Genomic DNA, 20,883 nt, shown 5'->3' with positions numbered 1-20,883 from the left:
GGTGTGGGGTCAGGGCACAAACTTAAAGAATCCCGAACGGTTCTAGCTGAGATACAGTTGAGTATCCCCCTAGGCGGTTCACTGATGACACACGCGTCCTTTCGTCTTGGGCTCCTAAGGAAGAGAGAAGGCCAAGTTCACCACCAGCTGGGCGAGTCTTTATTATCGTCATGACTTGGAGGATGCCCAGAAAAACCCCAACTGTGGCCTCAGCGAGCCGTCAAGTTCTGTTGTTGGTTGTCACGTCAGATAACCCAGAGAAAGGCAGCTCAGGGCCGGCGTGCAGGCCTTCAGACTCTGCCCCCTGGTGCCCCATGGAAACCCCAGCCCAGATGATTACAGCAAACCTCGAGGCCACAGCAAATCCCAGCCTTACTGTGATCTTTAAACTTGACCTGTCCTACGAAGACCCCATGGGAAAGATGCGTGTTTGGCTCCAACGAGGCCCACAGAGGAAAGCCAAGAATTTGGGCATTTAACTGACACATCCAAACCCTCCCCTCAAGCATCTGGACACGTAAGGCTAAAATCATCTGGGGAGTTCCTAAAATGAGATAGCCAAAGGATTTAGCTGCATCACCACTCGAATTTCTAAGTCGTTATTAACTCTCAGCCGACTCTGAAGTGACAGCTGCATGTTACAGCGTTGAGCTCCTAGGATCCTGCCAGCCAGCATTCAGTGTGGCAGAGAGAAAAGAACTCGATATGGGGTTTAACCAGCCGCGACTTTATCAGGGAGCCCAGAAACATACTGTTAATTATCTTCACAGAGGATTTTCCTTGAGAGTTCTACGCAACACGCATGACATTGAGATCTTCATAAACTTCATAAAAGAAATACACACATTATTACTCTTTGAAATATTAATGAGGTGTCAACCTTTGCCAAGCTAACGTCACACGAGTCTGGGAGAAAGCAGTCTCTCGAGTTTCAATTCCTGCTCATGTCAAAACAGGAGTTAGTAAAAATCATGTCTATTCCTTCTAAAAACCCTGTGCCATGGCCTTTGAATGTGTTATCCCTGGTGCGTGGGGACGCAATTGAAAAGATGAAGGGAAACCCTCAGGAGCTGTCCTGATAGTACAGACTTTACAGAGTGCCTTTGCTGTGGCTATCACAGACCAGCTTGGAATCCAGGGTTGGCATTTTAAAACCCCTTGTCTCATAGTTTCTCTTGACCGTGTGCATTGAAACTATATACAGAATGCCGTGGATGACGTATATGGAACAGAGCAAAAGAAATAAAGTCATTAATGGGGAAAGGGGATGCTTATTTTGGAACTTCAGATCAATATTTGATTTGTTAGTAGGTAAAACCAATGGGCAGGAAAAATAAATAAATATGTGTGCGCCCAGGATGGCTGGCCCACGTGCAAATTTAGCCTATTTTTAGCACTTCCAAGCCGGCATGTCTTCTTCCTAAGGTAGAGGATGAGCTGTATAATATTCTTTCATCAGCCTCTTGCTCTGGAAGATCACCGCCTCTGGTTCCTCTATCTTTTGTGAGGTCTTCTAAATGCTCTCAAAGTACAGTTACGGTAGTCCTGGGCTGAATTAGCCTACTGATTTGAGTTGAAAAGGCAATACAGCGATCTTTCATGGGTGAGAACAAAAAGTAAACAGTTGCCAGATAGCCACTGCTTGGACCCAAAATACAGAATCTCTCTTTTCTTTGTTTTCCTTTAGCTTCCTAAGTTACAAGTGTGTGTATGTGTGTGTAAGAGAGTACTATAATTTTATCTCTTTATTGAAAAGACGTCCAGTTAGCAGGAAGAAAACCACAAACTTTTGGTTTTATTGAAAGGGTCTTTTGATCACAATTAAAATGCTTTCCTTTTTGCAGGCTTTAAAATACCAGTAAGTTGCTAGACCCCCTTAGGGGTCAGACTCTCATCAAAACATTCCCTTCTAGTTTTTTTTTTTTTCCTTTCCTAGTTTCACTTATGCCATGATCGTCTTTACCAAGGGCTGAATTCTCCTGAGCCAGTGCCCAGCATCTTAAATGATGAGGTCCACATCCTGTCTGAGCAGCAGCCCGATGCTAGGGTTGAATTACTATTGAATAAGCAGCAATGAAATCTTTATCAAAATAATCAGGAGTTCCCAAAACCACAAATAACAACAACAGGACTCAAGTTGTACTAAATCAGCAAAGACCATTGATAAAATAAGAGACTGAGTCACTTTCTTCTACAGTCCTCTCTCTCTCTCTCTCTCTCTCTCTCTCTCTCTCTCTCTCTCTCTCTCTCTCTCTCTCTCGCAAAGTCTACTCGGCTATTTTCTTGCACCACCCGGGGGGAGGGCAGGTGGAGGGAAGGAAGGGCATTGCTCAGAAAGTAAAAAAAAAAAAAAAGAATTGACATCACTGAAGTCACATGATTGGCAAGAACCAATTAAGATGGGCTGTGGAAAGGGGAACAGTTAAATTTGTAATTTGGGTTGTGTGAAAACTTCTTTGGGCCTCATAAACAACCACAGAACCACAAGTTGGGTAGCCTGGCAGTGTCAGAAGTCTGAGCCCGGCATAGTGGTCAGTAAGCAGGACGAATCACACTGACTGCAAACCACAGGGTTTCGCAGAGTTCTGAACATCATCAACCCACAGCCAAGACGCCGCTTTTTTTTTTTTTTAATCTTTACCAATTTGAATATTTGTCTTCGCAAAGGTACATTCTTTTTCATAAGGCTCAGGGAGCCCCAGAGGTGTCGAGGGGGGGGAGAAAAGGAGCCGTAGGAAACCATGGTTGGGGGTGAGGTTAAAACAGTGACCTTTCTTGGGTTTTCGTTCTTAAGGTAAAAGAAATCATTGAATCCCCCGCCTTCAGAAGAAGGTACCTTTTCAGGAGGAAGCGATGGCTTCAGACAGCATATTTGAGTCATTTCCTTCATACCCACAGTGCTTCATGAGAGGTGAGTACACTCTGGGCTTTTCATATCTACTTTTGCTCAGCGTTGCTGGTAATGAAGTGGCAGCCTGTTGTAACTTGGTGCAGAGAGAGCCCCTGCCGGTGCCCTGTCTGTCTGGGATAGGAGGAATTCAGACTCGGGCATATGATTTCAAGACTATTGGATTACTTCTTCATCAGATGGCCCCTCTTCAGAAATGTTCTCATAAATACTTAGTTGAGCTGTTGAAGGGTTCAGTCGGTGGGTGAGAACTTTGTCAAGTACAAGTAAGTTGGGCTGCTCCGGATTAAAATCCTAGAGATTAGAACGTTTGCAGGAAGCTCTCTGGGTTTTCTTCGGTTGCCCCTTGCCTGGGATGACTGTGGCTGAGTTGTTCTGCGCTGGGCGTGCAGTATGCCCCACATGCCAGCCTGTCCCAGGCTTCAGTGGGCTCGTGCACGGCCAGCCAGGAGGGCCGGTGCCAGCGTAGGGCAGAGGCGGAGGTAGGCTCACAGCCCGGGCGGGAACAGCAGGGACCAAGTAGCAAGTCAGTTGTCTCCAAAAGGCAGAGAGAACAGGAGCTGGGCAGACTCGTGTAGGTCGAAAGCCCTAGGATGGGGCCATGCTGGGTTAGTCCTTGCAGCCTCAGTGCAAAGAGGCAGCCGGCTTCTTCTGAGAGAGAAAGAAAGCAAAGGGTACAGAGGTTTCTCTCGCCAAGAGCAATGAAAAAGTTGCCTAAGTCAAGCGTTTGTGGCAGCTGAAGTCATTAGATTACCCGTTTCCTAATAGGAGCAGCTACTGTGGGATACCTGTGTGCATTTTTGCAACCAGCTTCTTGAAATACACAGAGCTGGGGTTGAGCTCTGAGTGTACGAGTACGTGTGTGTGCATGTGCGTTCTGTGTATCTTTGCTGGGAATATAGGGCCGCGCCTAAACCAACACAAATAATAACAGAGAAATGTCACGGAGGCATTGCCGTGTGCCGGGGCAAGCACTGTGACCAGTGCCTGCGGAGTGTGGCTTCATGGTTTGGCAGAGCTGGGATGGAGTGGGATGGATGGGATGGGGAAATAATTAATTTTCTGGCTACAAACTCTCGCGCGCACCCAAATAGTATCTGTGACTCATTATTTATTCATCAAGCCAAGTGAGCCGAAGAATGCAGAGGGCTGCCAGCCACTTTGTCACAACAAACGCTATTGTGGATGTCACAGAGCCTCTATGTTTCCGGGTCTCTGAAATTTAAACACTTGACAAAGATCTGTGTGTGTGTGTGTGTGTGTGTGTGTGTGTGTGTGTGTGTGCGCTGGGGGACAGTAGGATTTCAGACGGAGAAGAAAGCAAGTCATTAACTGATTCAAAGCTTCAAATTAAAGGGTTTTCGAGTGCTTCTTTACTGGCAGCTGAGGACATTTTAGTGAAGTTGAATCATGCGATGCATATGAGTCACACATCCTCGCGGCGATGGGCCGAAACGCCGGCCGCTGGTGAGAAGCTGTGGACGGCTCTCGCTGCATTTCCTCTAGGCCGCTAACAAGCAAGGAAGCAATATTTGTAGAATAACAGACAAAAAAAAAAAAGATCTTCCTGCTTCGACGCTGCTTTCAATACCCCCTCCAAACGATGATTGTTTCCTATTCTATCAACTCAGGAAGGCAGGTTCAGGAAAGTTTTCAACATTCCACTGGGTAATAGATTGGATTTCTGTGTGCAGTGCTGGCCTGCCTTCTGTCCTTACTGGTCGGACAACAGAGATAATGAGGGGACCCGGTGACCTGCTCAGATGCCGGGAAAGACAGGGAGCTCAGCCTCTAACGCAGCCCCACAGCCTCTGTGTCCCCAGGACAGTCACCAGCCTGCCCCAGGTTAGGAACCAGTGGCAGTTAGCTTTCAAGGGGGCAAAATGGAGTGGACCCCAGGACCCCAAGCAAGACCTAGAAGGGCTTGTGGGAAAAGGTCTTTTCACTCCTTCCTCTCCAAGGAACTCGGGGCCTCTCATAATCTCTAACTCAAGAATATAATATTGAGATTGAATTTCAGAGAATCAAAGTGAAATCTTGGTCATTTTCACAGCTCACTTTATCTAGGTGATTTGTCAAGCCAAGGGTTTACATTGTCTGCGTTAGCTGTCCACACCACTCATCTGAGCTGGAAAGGTGGCAGAATGTCATGGCATTTGGTGCTATGTGGGTAGTGCCTCAGAGTGTGATGCTAGAAGAATCGCCCTCCTCTCTAACAAAGTGTTCTCCCCAGAGTTGGTACCCCTGTTTCCCCAGCCCGGCCATCAGCGGCTCCCAGCACTGTGGTCATGTCTCACTGTCTGTAATTTAAAGTGTCTGTGCCCTCCCCAGCTGCAGCTCCGAGCGAGCAGGGAAAACATTTTGTTTTGTTCCTGGGATGGTCTTTTATCAGTGCATGCAATTCTCACAGGAGGAAACCCGTAACTCATTTTTAGCAAGATACCCATGTGGAAATGGAGGGGAAAAAGAAGCGTGGCGCCCAGCAAGCCATTGTTCCCTTCTGTGTGACAAGGCAAGCGAGAGTCTGAGAGCCTGGCATGCAAAACGAGTGTGGTCTACCACAGAGAAGGCCGCTCTCTTTCTGTCCCACTGCACCGGCTTCTCACTGAATGTGCTCAGGCAAGAAGACGAGGTGTGGTTGAAATTCCCTTGCATGATTCCACGTGGTTCACGGCGTGAAGTCTCTGCAGGACCCAAACTTGGGTCTCCTGGAGGGGTACCACGTGTGGGCCCTCAGAGCTGTGGTAGGCTTAGAGAGGAAGAGCATCGGCACGTATGTTTTTGCAAAATGCCTCAGGTAGCCTTGTTCTTAGAAGTGGCTTAGTGGTCTATGCAAAGCCTGAATGCTAATGTGCCTCCGAGTTCCTAGAACCACAGGTAAAAATCTCGGCGGGGCTGACTCTCCGCTGTCTTCTCGAGGCATCTCTCAAAGGGAATTGCAGGATCCAAGGCTGCACGTGTGAAGCGTGCTTCTCTGTGAGCCTCGGTTTGCCACTTTTTTCAGAGAAATATTTATGAAGGCATTTCTGGCTCTGCTGAAGCTTTAAGATCACAGAAAGCCGTCGATTTAACTGGGTATCAGACACTGTGTGAAAACTGTATTAGTTTGCTAGGGCTGCCGTAACAAACTACCACGGACTGGGGTGGGTTGTCTCATGATCCTGGAAGTCAGAAATCTCATGGTGAATCCTGGTGTAGCTTTGTTTTTTGGAAGGTTTCAAGGTGTCAGGAGGTCGGTTTCTTCTGAGGCTTCTTTCTTTGGCTTGTAGAAGGCCATCTTCTCCATGTCCTCAGCCGGTCTTCCTTTGTATTTACCTATGTCATAATTTCCTCTTCTTACAAGGACACTAGTCATATTGCATTAGAGCACACCCGAAGGACCTCGTTTAATCTTAATTTTCTCTGTAAAAGCCCAATCTCCAAATGCAGTCACCTTCTGAAGTACTAGGAGTTAGGACTTCAAGTATGAACTTGGGGAGGACACAGTTCAGTCCCTAACAGTGTGTGTTAGCAAATCTGATTCCCTCTGAGCCACCAGGAACCTGTACTTTTCCTAAGTGCCCTCCTGGATGTGGAAGAATCAGACCCCAGCTCCCCCATGTGAGATGCAGCTTTGCATTCTGAAACTGCCCACACATTTTGAAACTGAGGGGGAAAAAAAGGTGTTAAAATCTAGCTAAACTCACAATCATAGCCTTTGCCATTTAGTTCCTTTGCATGCTAAGAAACCTTTGAAAATGACAAGGCGATTTTGAAATGTTTAAGCTTTAAAAGAGCAAAACTCAGTCCCCCAAAAGACACCACCTCCTTAGCTCTGCCTCTTCCCCAGGGATCGTCCCTGTAATTCCAAACCCTCCCAGGACACACTCCCCCCTTGGGGGTGAGGGACAGGCCACAGGAGGCCCCGCACCTGCCCACACTCTAAGGGCCGGCACAGTGAGCCACCAGGGACAGAAGCAACTTCAGAAGGAGCAGCTGAGCCAGGATCTAACCAGCAAGAAGGCTTGAAGAGCTTTGGAAGCAAATTCATAGCCAGGAGATTTCTCTCTTCTCTTGAAATAGATCTGAAATGTGTTCTCTGAAAAGATCTGCCCCTTTACTGAGAAAGAAAGTGATGCTGGGGCAGAGGGAGGCTCCAGGGCCACTGCACGTGCAGAATCTAATAGGGAAACGCTTGCGGGTGTCGGTCTAGAGGACAGAGCCCAGGAGTTTGTAAAAGCTGCCAGGACCAGAAAGGGAAGGCGCGGGGGCTCAATGAGGGGCAGGTGCAGACTCAGGACAGTGACGCCCTTTGCTATCTTTTCCATTTGTCTGGCTTTTCCCGAATAGCAGCTTCTCTCTTGAGCTTTGGTTTCCTCGTGTATAAAGCGAGGATAGTAGTAGGACCTGTCGTTAAAGTACCTGCGTGGACTGAACTAAGCAACCAGTGTGAAGTGCTCAGCACAGTCATGAATATAACGGGCAGCTAATGTCAGCCGTGGCTACTGATGTTCAGTTTCCTAAGATGACGCTCAGTCAGAGCTGTCTCCTCTCAGAAAGGAGAAGTCACGAGGCCGTGGGGGGACCCCGGGAGAGGCTCCCTGGAGACAGAGTCCCAGGGGCTGGGGAGGAGATGGTGTGGAAGGTCGGAGCCAAGAATGGAGGGAAGGGGGGTCTAGGTGAGGGTCCACCCAGGGCAGAGGTGGGGCAGCAGGACCACAGTGGGGTGTGGGAGGTCCACCTCTTCAACACCATGTTACCCTTGTTCTACTTGTTAGTAACCAAAAAGAGGACAGAGGAAGAGCAAGGGCTCTTTACGTAACTCCACGGGCTTAGCTTTTCAATATTGAGGCTAACTGGGGCGTGTTGTATTGGAATCTTGACAGAAGTTTCTCCTCCTTGAGGTCCTGGTATCGCTTTACTCTACTGAAGGCCCTTCTTAATGAAAAAGTCACTTCACCCGGTGACCCTCTGCAGGTTCCTGGCTCCGTGCTTCTGGTGACATTTCTGACCATGCATTTGTCAAAGCCCAGCAGTGAAGGCACCTCGGGTGCTTGTCATGTTGGGGGCAGGAGTGGAGGCTGCACAGGAAACTCAAGCGAATTTTCAGTTTCTCAGGTAACTTCCTAGTGACCTAGATGAGTCATTAGACATCTCTGTGTCTCGTTTTAGTTCTGCAAAAGGGGCTAATAATGTTCTAGACAAACTTGCCTCCGAATGACAGAGTTCCTGTTGGAAATCTTTAAACGTGTCAGAAAGAGGTACCATAAAATGCATCACAAATTTTCTTAGTTTAACAACATGAAGCGACTATTTTTTGTTAATTATTTTATTTTCTGGTGGGAAACAGCTATCCTACCATTTCACATATGGCAAGCATTTTCCCATATTCTCTCAAAAACAAATTGTTTTTTCCAACCCCCACTCTTCAGAGAACTCTCCAGAAGCTGCTCTGGTGCCTGAAACAGACCTTAAAACTTGCAAAACACTTTTTTCTGAAACTCTTGTTCCTTGAGCTCCCCTGTCCCTTCTCCTTGGGGCCGCCAATGCCCGGCCTCAGCCTCTTTGCTGAGTAAAATAAGCCTCAAGTGATGTGTCTTTCTTGGCCTGCCTTCACATCCGCCCCCATAAGATGATGCCCCAGAGCGGTAGAAAGGGAGCATTTCTTTTAAGAGCTTTGCAAGCTGTGAACATAATCAGGGCGTGCGTTCAGAGAACTATGGGTAATTCTTGAACATGAAACGGAGTTTAAAGCCTCGCGTAACCTTTGACCTACTGGACAAGTAAGATGGACACTCCCCTGGATCACATAGACTTCCCTTTTCGTCAGAGAGACATCCCCTCATCCTCTCTTAACTTCCTGAATCTCTCGCTCCCTAATCTCTCTCCCCCATCCTTCTCCCCTTTACTCTCCTGATAACACTGAACAATGCCAGAGAAGGGAAAGAAGGAACTCAGGTGGAAAAGTAAACCACGCATCCAAAAGCCGACTGAAGTGCTGCATTTTCTAACAGTGACATAAAGGGCGTGAAGCTCTTGCTAGGATCTACCAGTGAGAACTCTGTTTGCTGCACATTACGGGAAACTCGGCTACGGTGGCTCAAGCAGCCAGGCATGGATAGGGAGTAAGTGGTCCAGGGCTGATACGGCGGGATGCTCCTGTGTTCCGGTTCCACCGTGAGATGCCTGCATCTCAGACCTGTCCAGGCAGGAAGGAGATGAGGGGCTTCAAACCCTTCTCTTTGTGAAGCTCCATCTTTTTACTCAGGGAAGGAAGCCCCTCTCTGCCAACTCCCCCTTATGTATCTCATAGGCCAGAACAATGTCACAGGGTCTCTAGCGGGAAGAAGCCTAGGACAGTGGACTTGTGGACTGCTCCCAGGCAGGTATCCTGCTTTTTCCAGGTGACATCTCACCTCCTATGTTTTCCATGTGGACAGTGCTTTGAAAATACATGCAGAGAAACTCGAAGTTCCTCCTTCAGTCCTTCTTAGAAGTTGCAGGTGGATGCTGGGGGTGGGGGAGAGGGTGATATTTATCCTTTTTTTCTTTCTTTCTTTTTTCTTCTTCTTTTATTTTATTTTTTTTTATTTTTTTTTTTTTTTTTTGCTTTATGGAAGAAAATGAAGTCACCTTAAAGCAAAGGTCTTTTTTTTTTGGAAGTGTAATTGATTTACAATGTTGTGTTAGTTTCAGGTATACAACAAAGTGACTCAGTTATATGCATACATACTATATATATATATATATTATATATATATATGATATATAGAGAATATATATATCCTTTTTCAGATTCTTTTCCATTATAGTTTATTACAAGGTATTGAATATAGTTCCCTGTGCTATACAGTAGGTCCTTGCTGTTTCTCTGTTTTATATATAGTAGTGTGAATCTGTTCATCCCAAGCTCCTAATTTATCCCTCCCCTGGCCCCTTTTATTCTTGACTTACTGAAAGCAAAACAGGCAGGAGATGGGAGGGGGCGGAGCAGGGAGCTGGTTAAAGGGGAGCCAGGGTTACACCTATTTTCAGGGTCAAAACCCAGAAACACACTTGACTCCCACAGTGTTAGGAAAGAAAAACAGCCAGCCTTGTGTGGACAGGAGTGTGGCTTGTATGTGAACCACCACACCTGGCCCCGGGATTGATGTATCTGTTAGGATACATCAATACTAACTATAACTAGTTTCCTTTTATCTCTTCCTCACTCTTTTGAATTCTCAAAACCCCACAGCCCACACTCTACATCTTTTTTTTTTTTTTTTTTTTTTTTTGCGGTACGCGGGCCTCTCACCGTTGTGGCCTCTCCCGTTGTGGAGCACAGGCTCCGGACGCGCAGGCTCAGCGGCCATGGCTCACGCGCCCAGCCACTCCGCGGCATGTGGGATCTTCCCGGAGCGGGGCACGAACCTGTGTCCCCTGCATCGGCAGGCCGACTCTCAACCACTGAGCCACCAGGGAAGCCCTACATCTTTTTTTAAGAGAATTCTTTCTACAGAATTTCTTGAGGGAAATTTTCTTTTAAGTCGCCCTCCTTAAATTTACCTAAAGATGTTTTTACCTTTGACTGAAATACGACAACCAGATAATATCGCTCTATGTGGGAGACAGAACACATTCATAACTTGTATTTCCGCAAGTTACAGATTATTTCTGCTTCATAGTTACTGGCCTGTCTACTTCCTGAGTCTGGATACAAATCTACCTCCCTACAAGTCAATGCCTTAAAAAAAAAAAAAAAAAAAAAAAAGCCTTTATTCAGTTTTTCCCTGAAATAAGAAACAGTGTAAAGCTTTCGTTTTGCTTTGCTGCAAGCTTAGTATTCCTTGAGGATCACTGCTTTCGTGGACAGCACTGCCCTACCAGCCCGTGGTCCTTCTGTGGCTATTTTCAGATGGACTTCTTTTTAAACAGTGGGCTCCCCCAGACATTTTAGGGGCCCCCAAGGTAAAATGTCACCCAAAATGGAAATTGCAGTCGGCTAGTTGGGCTTGTTCAGTGGCTCTGCTGATTTCAAGTCTGATGCTTTTTTGTGTAAACTTGCAGCCTGTGCTAAACTGATGCAAAGTTGACGACTCAACTTAAGTCTTGAAACCATGTCCATTGGGAGAAATAAGTTACTCCAACATTTTGCAAAACTCCTGCTTGCCTTCCCTGCCAACCATCTGGCTTTTACTCCTGGTCTTTTGGATGTCCTCTGTGAAGGCTAGGACTCCTAAAATAAACCTTTCCTGATCTCTGATAGGGAAGAAAATTATAAGATATGAGCAATACATCAAATATATCCTGGGACCTCAAAGCAAGCCTCTGTCTCCTCTTCTCCTTGAGGGCTATATTGGTCCTGCTGAGCACTTCAGTTTTTCTGAAAATGTGTAGGAATTCAGATTTTTTCATTAGTACTAGATCCTGAAGACTGATCTGGAAAATATTGCAGTTGTCAGGTTGCTGAATAGGGATATGTTAAAGAGAGAAAACAAAAGTCAGAACCCTGGGATTAACAGATACACACTACTGTATATAAGATAGATAAACAACAAGGACCTACTGCATAGCACAGGGAACTATATTCAATATCTTGTAATAACCTATAATGGAAAATAATCTGGAAAAGAATACCTATATAGATATAGATGCAAAATGGAATCACTTTGCTGTACACCTGAAACTAACACAACATTGTAAATCAACTATAATTCAGTAAAAATAAAGTCAGAACCCTGAGCACACTGCACGCTGTTTGGTGGTCATAGGCTGTTGTGGGTGAGTTTTTTAAGGGAGGCTAAGCAGAAAATCTTTAAGGGAGGTCATCAGAAAATCTCTTATTGCTCAGGGGAGGAATAATTTCCATTTTCTACACACAAAATATCCTGACATCTATAGGCTTTGATGTTTATTTCTTATTACAACTTCAAAACGTGCAAAAGAGAACGTAGACTAAAATACATGAGTTAGGGCACCATGTTTCCAGGAGCAGTTTCAATGCCAACCACAGTTTGCTGCTTTATTACGCAGCTTCTGTTTGCACTTTGAACTACGTGTATGAGGCCCCTCATGCCACACCATCTGCAGGCTGCATCTGTGCAGCCCTATCCACCTTGCTAACAGTCACAGCTGAACTTGACATTAACCCGCTTTGAAAGCGTACAGTTTGTAAACCCTGAAACTGCATATAAATATATATACATGCAAGGGTCTGGAGGAATTAGGAGGAAGGGAAAGAATAGCCACATCTTTTATGAGTTTGCTCTCTTGTCTCTGCCCTTTGCAATCCAGCCTGAGCAACACGGAACCATTGGGCAAAAACGAAATGATCTAGGCATTGATGGGTATGAACAGAAACTCACACTGCTGTTTTATTATTATCGACTCCGCCATTCATAAAGATCAGAATGGCTATGACTCTCAAAGTCCGAGAGGAGAGGAACAATCACTGAACAACCTTAAACAAATATTAGGACTGCGAAGGGGGGGGGGTGGTATAAAGAAGTACAAATGCCAACAATGGAAATTCTGTTCAACTGCCAATCATCCCACATCATTACTTCACGTTAAAAAGAAAAAAAAACTACACCTCCTACATGCTTCCCTCTAGATTGTGTTCAAAACAAAGAAATAATTGTATCCTAGAGGTGGATGAATCTGTTTAAATAACAAATGAACTACAAGACATGTAAACTGTGAGATATTGTCCCATGTGATACTTTCTAAGTTATGTGTGTGTGTTCTCTATATATAACTCTATATAGTCTCAGTTGGCATCTGAAACTATATAACTATATATATATAGTAATATTTAGTTATATATATATATAGTTATAGTTATATATATGTGGCTGGAATCATCTTAGACATCTCTCTGCCTCAGGGCACCACAGACATTTCCTTGTCCGAGGTCCCACCACTGGTCAGTCCCTGAGTCAGAACCAGAAAATGGGTCAGCTCTCCTCCTGACCCTAGAGTTTTGCAGACACTGGACTTGGCAGACTGATTCCACTTGGGGACATCTCTCCTAATCACGCTCCATTCCTTTGCCTTAGTCACAGCTCTTGACAGGCCAAGTCCCTTTCTCTGTGTGGAAACATCAGGTAGACAATTTATGCGGAGCCCACAGCCCAGAAGAACTGCTGTAGGTATGTGTCAGGAACGGAACAGCCTCACTGGTGCAGGCTGGATGCTCTTTCCTGCCCTGTGGTTTGGGTGTCCTCTCTTACCCAGAAACCCAGCACTGCCTCAGCAAAGCACCCACCATGTGCCCCCCGTCCCCCTTAGGCAAGTGTCCAGTTAAGCAGGTTGGTTTTGATGAGAATCTCTCGTGAAATCTGAACGACCAGCAGAAGAGGACGCAAGCGTGTTCACACAGAGGGTGCGGAGACCAGCTCTCAAGGGAGCCCCTGGGAAGTGTGCAGTTGCTGTCTTCAGACCAAATTTGAACCCAGCTACAATTCCCATTAGGGATATCTATCTTCACAGCACTCTGGATTCAAAGCTCTTACACTAGGAAGTGGCCTCCCTCAAGAGAGATAAAGCCCTCTCTCTGTCTCTCTGTCTCTGTCTCTGTCACACACACACATGAGCCGGTGTTCAATTCTCATGCCTTAGAGATTCCATTGACATCTCTTCCCCTGATGTACTCAGCTCAGCGAAGCGGCGTCCAAGTGGACCAGGAACTGCTGAGCAGCAAGATGGTCATTTCCAAACTCTTCTGATCACGCCAAACATAAGTAAAACCGATTTAGCATGTCCCCAAACCTACGCACATTTATGTACCTAGAAATTACATGCCTGCACTACTGTACTCATATAATTATAGTATGCGCAGTATACAACACATCCCCAAAATAGAAATTAAAATAAGATAAAAACTAAAAAGGCAAGTTGTGATGTCCGCCCCCCCCCCCCCATGAACACCTCAGTTTGAGTCAGGACGTCCCCAGATACCTGTACTTTTCGTGTTTTGCTCGCTGGGACTCAGCTTGTACCAGCAGCCTTGAGTCCTTCAGCTGAAGCTCCAATCAATGTGTTTTGTTTTGTTTTTTTGTTTGGTTTGGTTTTTTATTGAAAAAAAACCAAAAAAAAAAAGTATAATTGATTTACAATGTTGTGTTAATTTCTGCTGTACAGCAAATTGATTCAGTTTTATATATACATATATATATATATATATTCTTTTTTTAAATTCTTTTCCATTATGGTTTATCATAGGATACTAAATATAGTTCCCTGTGCTATACAGTAGGACCTTGTTGTTTATCCCTTCCATATATAATAGCTTTTATATAACCTTAACCTCCCACTCCATCCGCCCCCCATCCCCCCATAAGTGTTGAAGTATCAACTCCACTCCAGAAGGGACCGTGTGTTCTTGAGCCCCAGCCCTGCTCTATGAGCTGTCATTGCCAGGGAGGCCACAAGAAGGACAGGCTTGACCACCGAGTGGGTTGGGGAGAAGGGGAGAAGGGAGCCCAGCGCTTTGGGGCCGGGGGGTTCGTTTCTACCCCCTTGCCAGCACTGGGCCACCTGTGTGAACTTCACTTGCTTCCCCAATCTTGCAGAGCCTGGGTTTCTCACCTGTGAAGTGGGTGCAATGATCCCTACTTTGTATGGTTGTCAAAAGGGTTTGAGATAATATATACGAAGCAATGGACACAGAGAAGAAGTCAGTAAGTAAAGGTAACTCTGGAACATGCCACTGACGGTGTACAGAATGGAGGTGGGGCAGGAAAGGAACCTGTGCTAAGCCCAGAACATGGCCCTGTAGCTGTGCCAGGAACCAGCATGTAGCAGGATGAAGACCTGGGTCTCTTCCTCTCACCATGCAGCAGTGCACAAATGGTCTTAGCGCTCCTTGGCAGACGCTGAGCTTACAAATATTAAAGAGGACCATAACAACAGGTAGTGTTTATTGAGCATATGCTATGTGCCAGCACTGGCACTGCACCAAGCTTTTCCTTGTGTTAACTCGTTAAATCCTTCACACAAACCTGTGAGTAGGTACCCTCATTACTAATCCTATTTTATTCAGGGGAGCATGGCATGAAGAGGTTAGGTAACCTGCCTGAGGTTAAGCTGCTGGTAAAATGAGGGGTTTGTTCTGTAGAGCTCAGGGTCTGCCTGCAGGGAGGAGGGTGGATGTTACCATTCTGTCAGTTTGACGCAAAAGAGAGCTGAGCTTTGTGGAGTTAGAGACTGGCCAAGGGCCCTGGACAGCAAGTGACACTATTGGGGGGGGGGTTGCTGAACCTCAGGTGGCCTCAAGCTGAGGCCACTGTCCACTGTCAAGTTCACCGTCCTGGACTGCTCACATGATTCTAGATGCATTCGGTGGCTTTAGGTCCCCAACGTCGGTGTCATTGGCTCCCCTGACCACTAGTTTCATCCTCATAGCCCCTCCCCATCAGAGCAGCCCCCAAGGGAGACATCCTGGTGGTTCCAGGATTGTCCACAAGGGATGTTTCTCTAAGCCAGCAGTGCTCAATGAAGCGTACATTGGAATCACCTGTTCCCAAGATGATGGCGAAATGCTGGCTGGGGGTGAGGGTGGAGGGAGACCATGACTAAGCCTATCTTCCTACCAGCTAGTTGCCAGTTTATCAGTCTGGCAGTCCATCTGGGGTAAGACTGAGTCAGCGAGGCACTTCCCCCAAAAACCTTTAGGAGGTGCTCACTCTCAGGGTCCTGTAAGGCTCACCCTGCTCTCACATGACTTGGAGAGACATTTTGTGCCCGAGATGCCTCTCTTGCCCCATCCTTGTCCATGTCCTGGGACCCACATACAGAAGAACCCATGGAATGACCCCTCCCCCACCAAAATCAGGGGCCTCATATGGGAGTCCATCCTCCAGGATGCCGGGGAGCCCCTGGCAGCCTGTCAGGACCTTGACCCCGGCCAGGGTTTTCAGCAAGGTTCCCAGCAAACACCCACATCCAGTTATTCCCATGGCTGGGATGAAAATTCCACCTGGAAGCAGTTGATAGTAAAAGTGGCCTCACGCCCTCCTGTCAACAGAACCCTTCACATCACAAAGTCCTCAATTGCAAAGCCAGAGACCCACTCACTGATGGGCCTTTGGGAATCATCTCTCCATCCTTCTGCAGAAACATCTGCAATTTCAAAAGTCCACGTCACCAGCCCTCTGACATCATTACAAATCCTTTTCTCAAGTAGGTGGGTTTGAGGTTTTCTTTTTTTCTCTCCAACCTTATTTGTACAAAAGGCATTTCTCATCTGGTTATTCTCCAGCGAGTGACCACAGAGTCTCAGAAAGTTCCTTCCCTTTCTCCTCGAGCTCCACGTGGCAAAGGACGGAATAATTAATCACATGCCCCCCCCCCCCAACAAAGCCAGGTCCCAGCCAGCCCCGCAAGAGTCCCCTGCTCGCCTAGAAACAGGGAGACCCACCAGCCTCTAATTGTTGTTATGCAGACGTCTCAATGGGAACAAATTAAAAGGCGCTCGTGCTAATTATCCTTTGAGATAAAACTAATAATAAACTAAGAAAGCTCCTTTAGAAAGGTGACCTTGTGTGAGACTTGCTTTCCCTGTGCAAAGTACGCAGGGAAACAAAAACTCCGTGGTATAAACTGAATGTTATAGCTGGGGAATTCTTGTGACTCAGAAAACACCCTTGCCGTACTTATTTAGCACCCTCTGCATACACCCCAAAGCCTGGTCTGTCCCAGCCCCACTTCCCTCCTTCCCTCTTCCATCTTTGCTCCGTGAGTTCCACTTGACCTTTACTCAGGCTTTGGTTTCTTCTGGGGAGTCCTGGCCTCAGGTCCAAGCTGACCTGCCCACAGTGGCCTCCCACCATTTTGTGGGACACATCTCACCCCCAACAGGGACAAGTCAGTTTAGAATCCAGCAGGTCATTTACACAGAAGTAGTTGGAGTTGTTTCTAAACAGCCTCCTCTCGCTCGTCTGTTTTTCTGTGAAGATCACACAGCCTGAAAGAGTATAAAAACAGAGAGGGACCTTGACCCCGCGGCCTCACGTGAGCCTGGACAACCCTTGCGGCCTGGACCCGGCCATGGGTTCTGGAAAAGTCCACACCAAGGGAGATAGGGAGGGAGGCCCCTCCCCCAGTTGCATCCTGCCTCCTTCACACTCTTGCTGGGAAAGATTCTGGTCTTCACATCAGATAATTAAGTTACATTGTTGCTTATCAATAATGACAAGTACAGCTAACATTCTCCAAGTGCTTACAATGTATCAGGCACATCCCCTCCATCATCCCTTTTAATCAAAAACCGTTGTGAGATAAATACAGCTCTTAATCCCCAGTTGATTAAAAAAAGGAATATAAAATATTCTGTAATAACCTATACGTGAAAAGAACCTGAAAAAGAAAGGATATATACGTGTAACTGAATCACTTTGCTGTACACCTGAAATTAACACAATATTGTAAGTCAACTATACTCTAATATAAAATAAAAATTAAGTAAAACAATAAATAAAACATAAAATAAAATAAAATATTACAATTTTGAATAAAAAATAGATTAAAATGTTTAAAAATAAAATAAGTAAAATAGACTAAAAGCCACCCAGGCCATACAGCTTGTAGGAGGCTGAGCCCATGGGGAGCGTGTATTCTCTCTGTTTTACCCAACTTCCATCCTATGGGCAGACTGCCTCCCCACTCTGGGCCTCGCTTTTCTCATCTGTACAGAGTGGCAATGACGATGATGCCACCTTAGAGACTGTCGTGAGGACTGAGTTAGGAGCACCAGAGGGCTGCCTGACCCACGGGACACTTCGAGTTGATTCTACCGATTGTAAAGCGCTTTTCCTTTCCATCTGATTTGCTTTTTTTCATTAGACACCGTTCTGCTTGATTTTCCTGTTTTCCTCTTTACACACTATGGCAACCCAAATCCCAAAAGTGAACCCTGATCCTGTCATTCATGTGACCGCACGTGGGCATCTAATGCCTCCGTGCTGCTGGCAGTGAATGACTGATGTACGGGGCGAGGCGTGGAGTGTGACAGAAGGAGCCTCGGGCTGATTCGCGGTCTCCACTGGGGTTATGTGCGCCCTTGCACCCTGATCTTCTAGTCCCTGTAAAACTAGGAAGCAGGTGCCTGAGATCTGTCAGCTCTGGTGTTTTAAGGAAGGCATCTGACATCATGCAGGCTGAGAATTTGCCTTGAATTAACCTCACCAATGTTGACATGGGGGATGGGCTCATTCTTCGTTGAGGGGGCCTGTATATCGCAGGATGTGTAGCCGTGACCCAGACCCGCACCTACGAGATGCCAGTAGCACCGGCTCTCCAAGATGTGACAACCAAAACTGTCTGCACACATGGCCCAATGTCTCCCAAGGGCTACAATCACCCTGTTTGAGAAACACTGCTCCAGGGAACCCTTAGGAACCAGTGCACTATGGTCAATTCCCATTTATTTATGGGCCAAGGAAATAAAAAGATGTAACGAGTTGACCCTCTGCTACATGTTTTTACTCCTACACCTAGTTTGAACCCTGGTCCCACCTCAGCCCCCTCGTGCTGGTCCAAGCCGTCCACAGAAACTAACAGTCCATGAGCAGGGAGCTTGAAAGCAGGGCAGTCAGTCATATACCCCATAACTAAGAGCAGAAACTAAAAGCGTCCATGATTCCAGTCTGCTGAGGGCAAACCAGAAAGAACTGATACACTGGGATTACTTTCTAGAGTAAGCCAAGCCTGTTAACTCAATTTTCAATAATTTTTCTACTGAAAAACTAGGGCAAGGGAGAGAAAATTAGGTACTCCTAGAACAATGCATCCAGGTTGCTTTGGTTAACGTACACTATGATTAAATTCAGAAGACAGGGCTTCCCTGGTGGCACAGTGGTTGAGAGTCCACCTGCCGATACAGGGGACATGGGTTCGTGCCCTGGTCCGGGAAGATCCCACGTGCCGCGGAGCGGCTGGGCCCGTGAGCCATGGCTGCTGAGTCTGCGCGTCCGGAGCCTGTGCTCCGCAACGGGAGAGGCCACAACAGTGAGAGGCCCGCGTACCGCAAAAAAAAAAAAAAAAAAAAAAAAAAAAAATTCAGAAGACAGAAGTCAGCTGATAGGAAGTGATGAGAAAGCACTGTTGGAATGTCAAGTTTTATTGAACAAGCACTGTTATGAAGCATTTTCCATGGGCTGGGCCCTGTTGCAAGTGTCTTACAAATAGAACTCATGTCATCATTGTCACATAGACAGTGGGGACAATTAGCCTCCTCATTTTACACGAGTGGCTAAGGCCCAGAGTGGCCCAGAGATTTGTCCAAGGTCACACAGCTGGGAAGTGGCAGGGCTGAATTACACTCCAGTCTGGATTTGGCTCTTCAGCACTTAACCACTAAACTATGCATATTCCCAAGAGATGGTCTTCTAGAGAGGGTGTAGCCTGGACACTCATGTCCTCTGAAATAAATTCAAAATTAGTGATCTGAGTCTCTAATTACAGGCATCATGGGAAGTAGGACTATGATTTGATGATGAAAGAGCCCTTAACTATTCTAAAACTGTATTTGAAATGCATGGTACTGTCAGTCTGAATCCTTCCAGTGCCTGGTTTTGAATAACTTGTTTTCCTTCCCTTTTTGTAAAGGGATTGTTAGCATGTCTTTGAAGAGGTTCTTGAAATCTAGAAAGGAGGTAATCAAAAAGACCAGCTAATGATCGATCCAAGGATCACTGAAGATTTGGTCAAAAGTTTCAAAAATCCCAAAGCACATTCAGTTTCACTTTTCTACATGCTATTTTCAAATCTCCTCTGGGAGTATATTTCTCCATGCTCCTTTGCACAATTTCCACCACTCTCATAATTTCTGGTAACAGGGTCACAGGAACCACCTAACTGGGCTGTTGATAAATGGAGGGAAGTCATTGTGCATGTCACAAGTGCTGGGACATGTGTCCACATGGGGTGCTGGGGTACAAGAACAGGCCTCCCCACATCTCCACACAGACGTGGATGGACACGATGTATGTCTGCTCCCTGAAGCAGTGGGGTTACCACAGTGATGCGCTGATGACCAAGTTTTCTAGGATACCCACTGGGAGCTCATGCAAAAGGCCATTTTCTAGTTATGACTCATTTGTTCAGTCCATATATCTACTGTAGCACTTACCAAAATATAATGCAAAGTTTTCTGTTTATAAATGTATTCTCCCAGAGACTCTGAATTCTTTGAGAGATAAGCTCTTCTCATTTTTCTCTTTATTCACAACACATGGAAGTGTGGGGGCACTCAACAAATGTTGGATGGATGAATGGATGGATAGATAGATGGATAAATGAATGGACTGATGGATGGATGGATGGATAGATAGATGGATAAATGAATAGATGGATGGATGGATGGATAAATAGATGGATAAATGAATGAATTGATGGATAGATAGATGGATAAATGAATGGATGGATGGATGCATAGATGGATAAATGGATGGTTGGACGGATGGATGGATGGATGGATGGATGGATGGATGGATGTATTGATGGATAGATGGATGGATGGATGGATGAATGGATGGATAGATGGATGGATGGATGGATGGATGGATGGATGAATGGAGGGATGGATGGATGGATGGATGGATGGATGAATGGATGGATGAATAGGTGGATAGACAGGTGAATAGATAGAAGGATGAAGATCCATCAGCCTTGTACTTACTGCTGAGGTGTAGAAACCCCAGTGGGTATGAGCAGAAGAGTCCACAGTAGTGTCTCCACCCACACAGCCACAACAGGGAGCAAGTAATTGGACCTCCAACCAGACTTGGTTCCCCTTAAGACTTGTGATCAGCTAAGAATAGGAAAGAGTGTGTGGAGATATTGGAGCAAAGAAGAGCAGGTGGCAGGGGCTGGTTCCACTTCTGTCCAAAGGGTGAGGAGCTAGAAATCCTGTGCGTGTTCCTTGTGGAAGGTTAGACAAGTGCAAGAAGAAGCATGAGAAACACTACAGAGTCAAGGGGATTCTTTCTGTTCCTGAGTTGATTGGTTTGTGC

The 20,883-nt window shown here is 46.1% G+C and overlaps 1 protein-coding gene across 2 annotated transcripts in view; it reads left to right on the top strand.

The window, feature by feature from the left end:
* The first annotated feature begins 2,412 nt into the window (after positions 1-2,412).
* Positions 2,413-20,883, top strand: part of RUNX1 (RUNX family transcription factor 1) — a 243,804-nt gene continuing 225,333 nt past the window's right edge. For both annotated transcript variants that reach the window (XM_079921906.1, XM_079921905.1), the window contains exon 1: positions 2,413-2,911. In XM_079921906.1, coding sequence (XP_079778032.1) covers positions 2,854-2,911 — 58 coding nt within the window. In that variant the 5' untranslated portion in view covers positions 2,413-2,853. The remainder of the gene's footprint in view (positions 2,912-20,883) is intronic.

Source organism: Stenella coeruleoalba (assembly GCF_951394435.1).
Source record: "Stenella coeruleoalba genome assembly, chromosome: 5".
Lineage (NCBI taxonomy): Eukaryota > Metazoa > Chordata > Mammalia > Artiodactyla > Delphinidae > Stenella > Stenella coeruleoalba.
The sequence above is the reverse complement of the archived record's forward strand: the minus strand, read 5'-3'. Positions and strand labels throughout refer to the sequence as shown.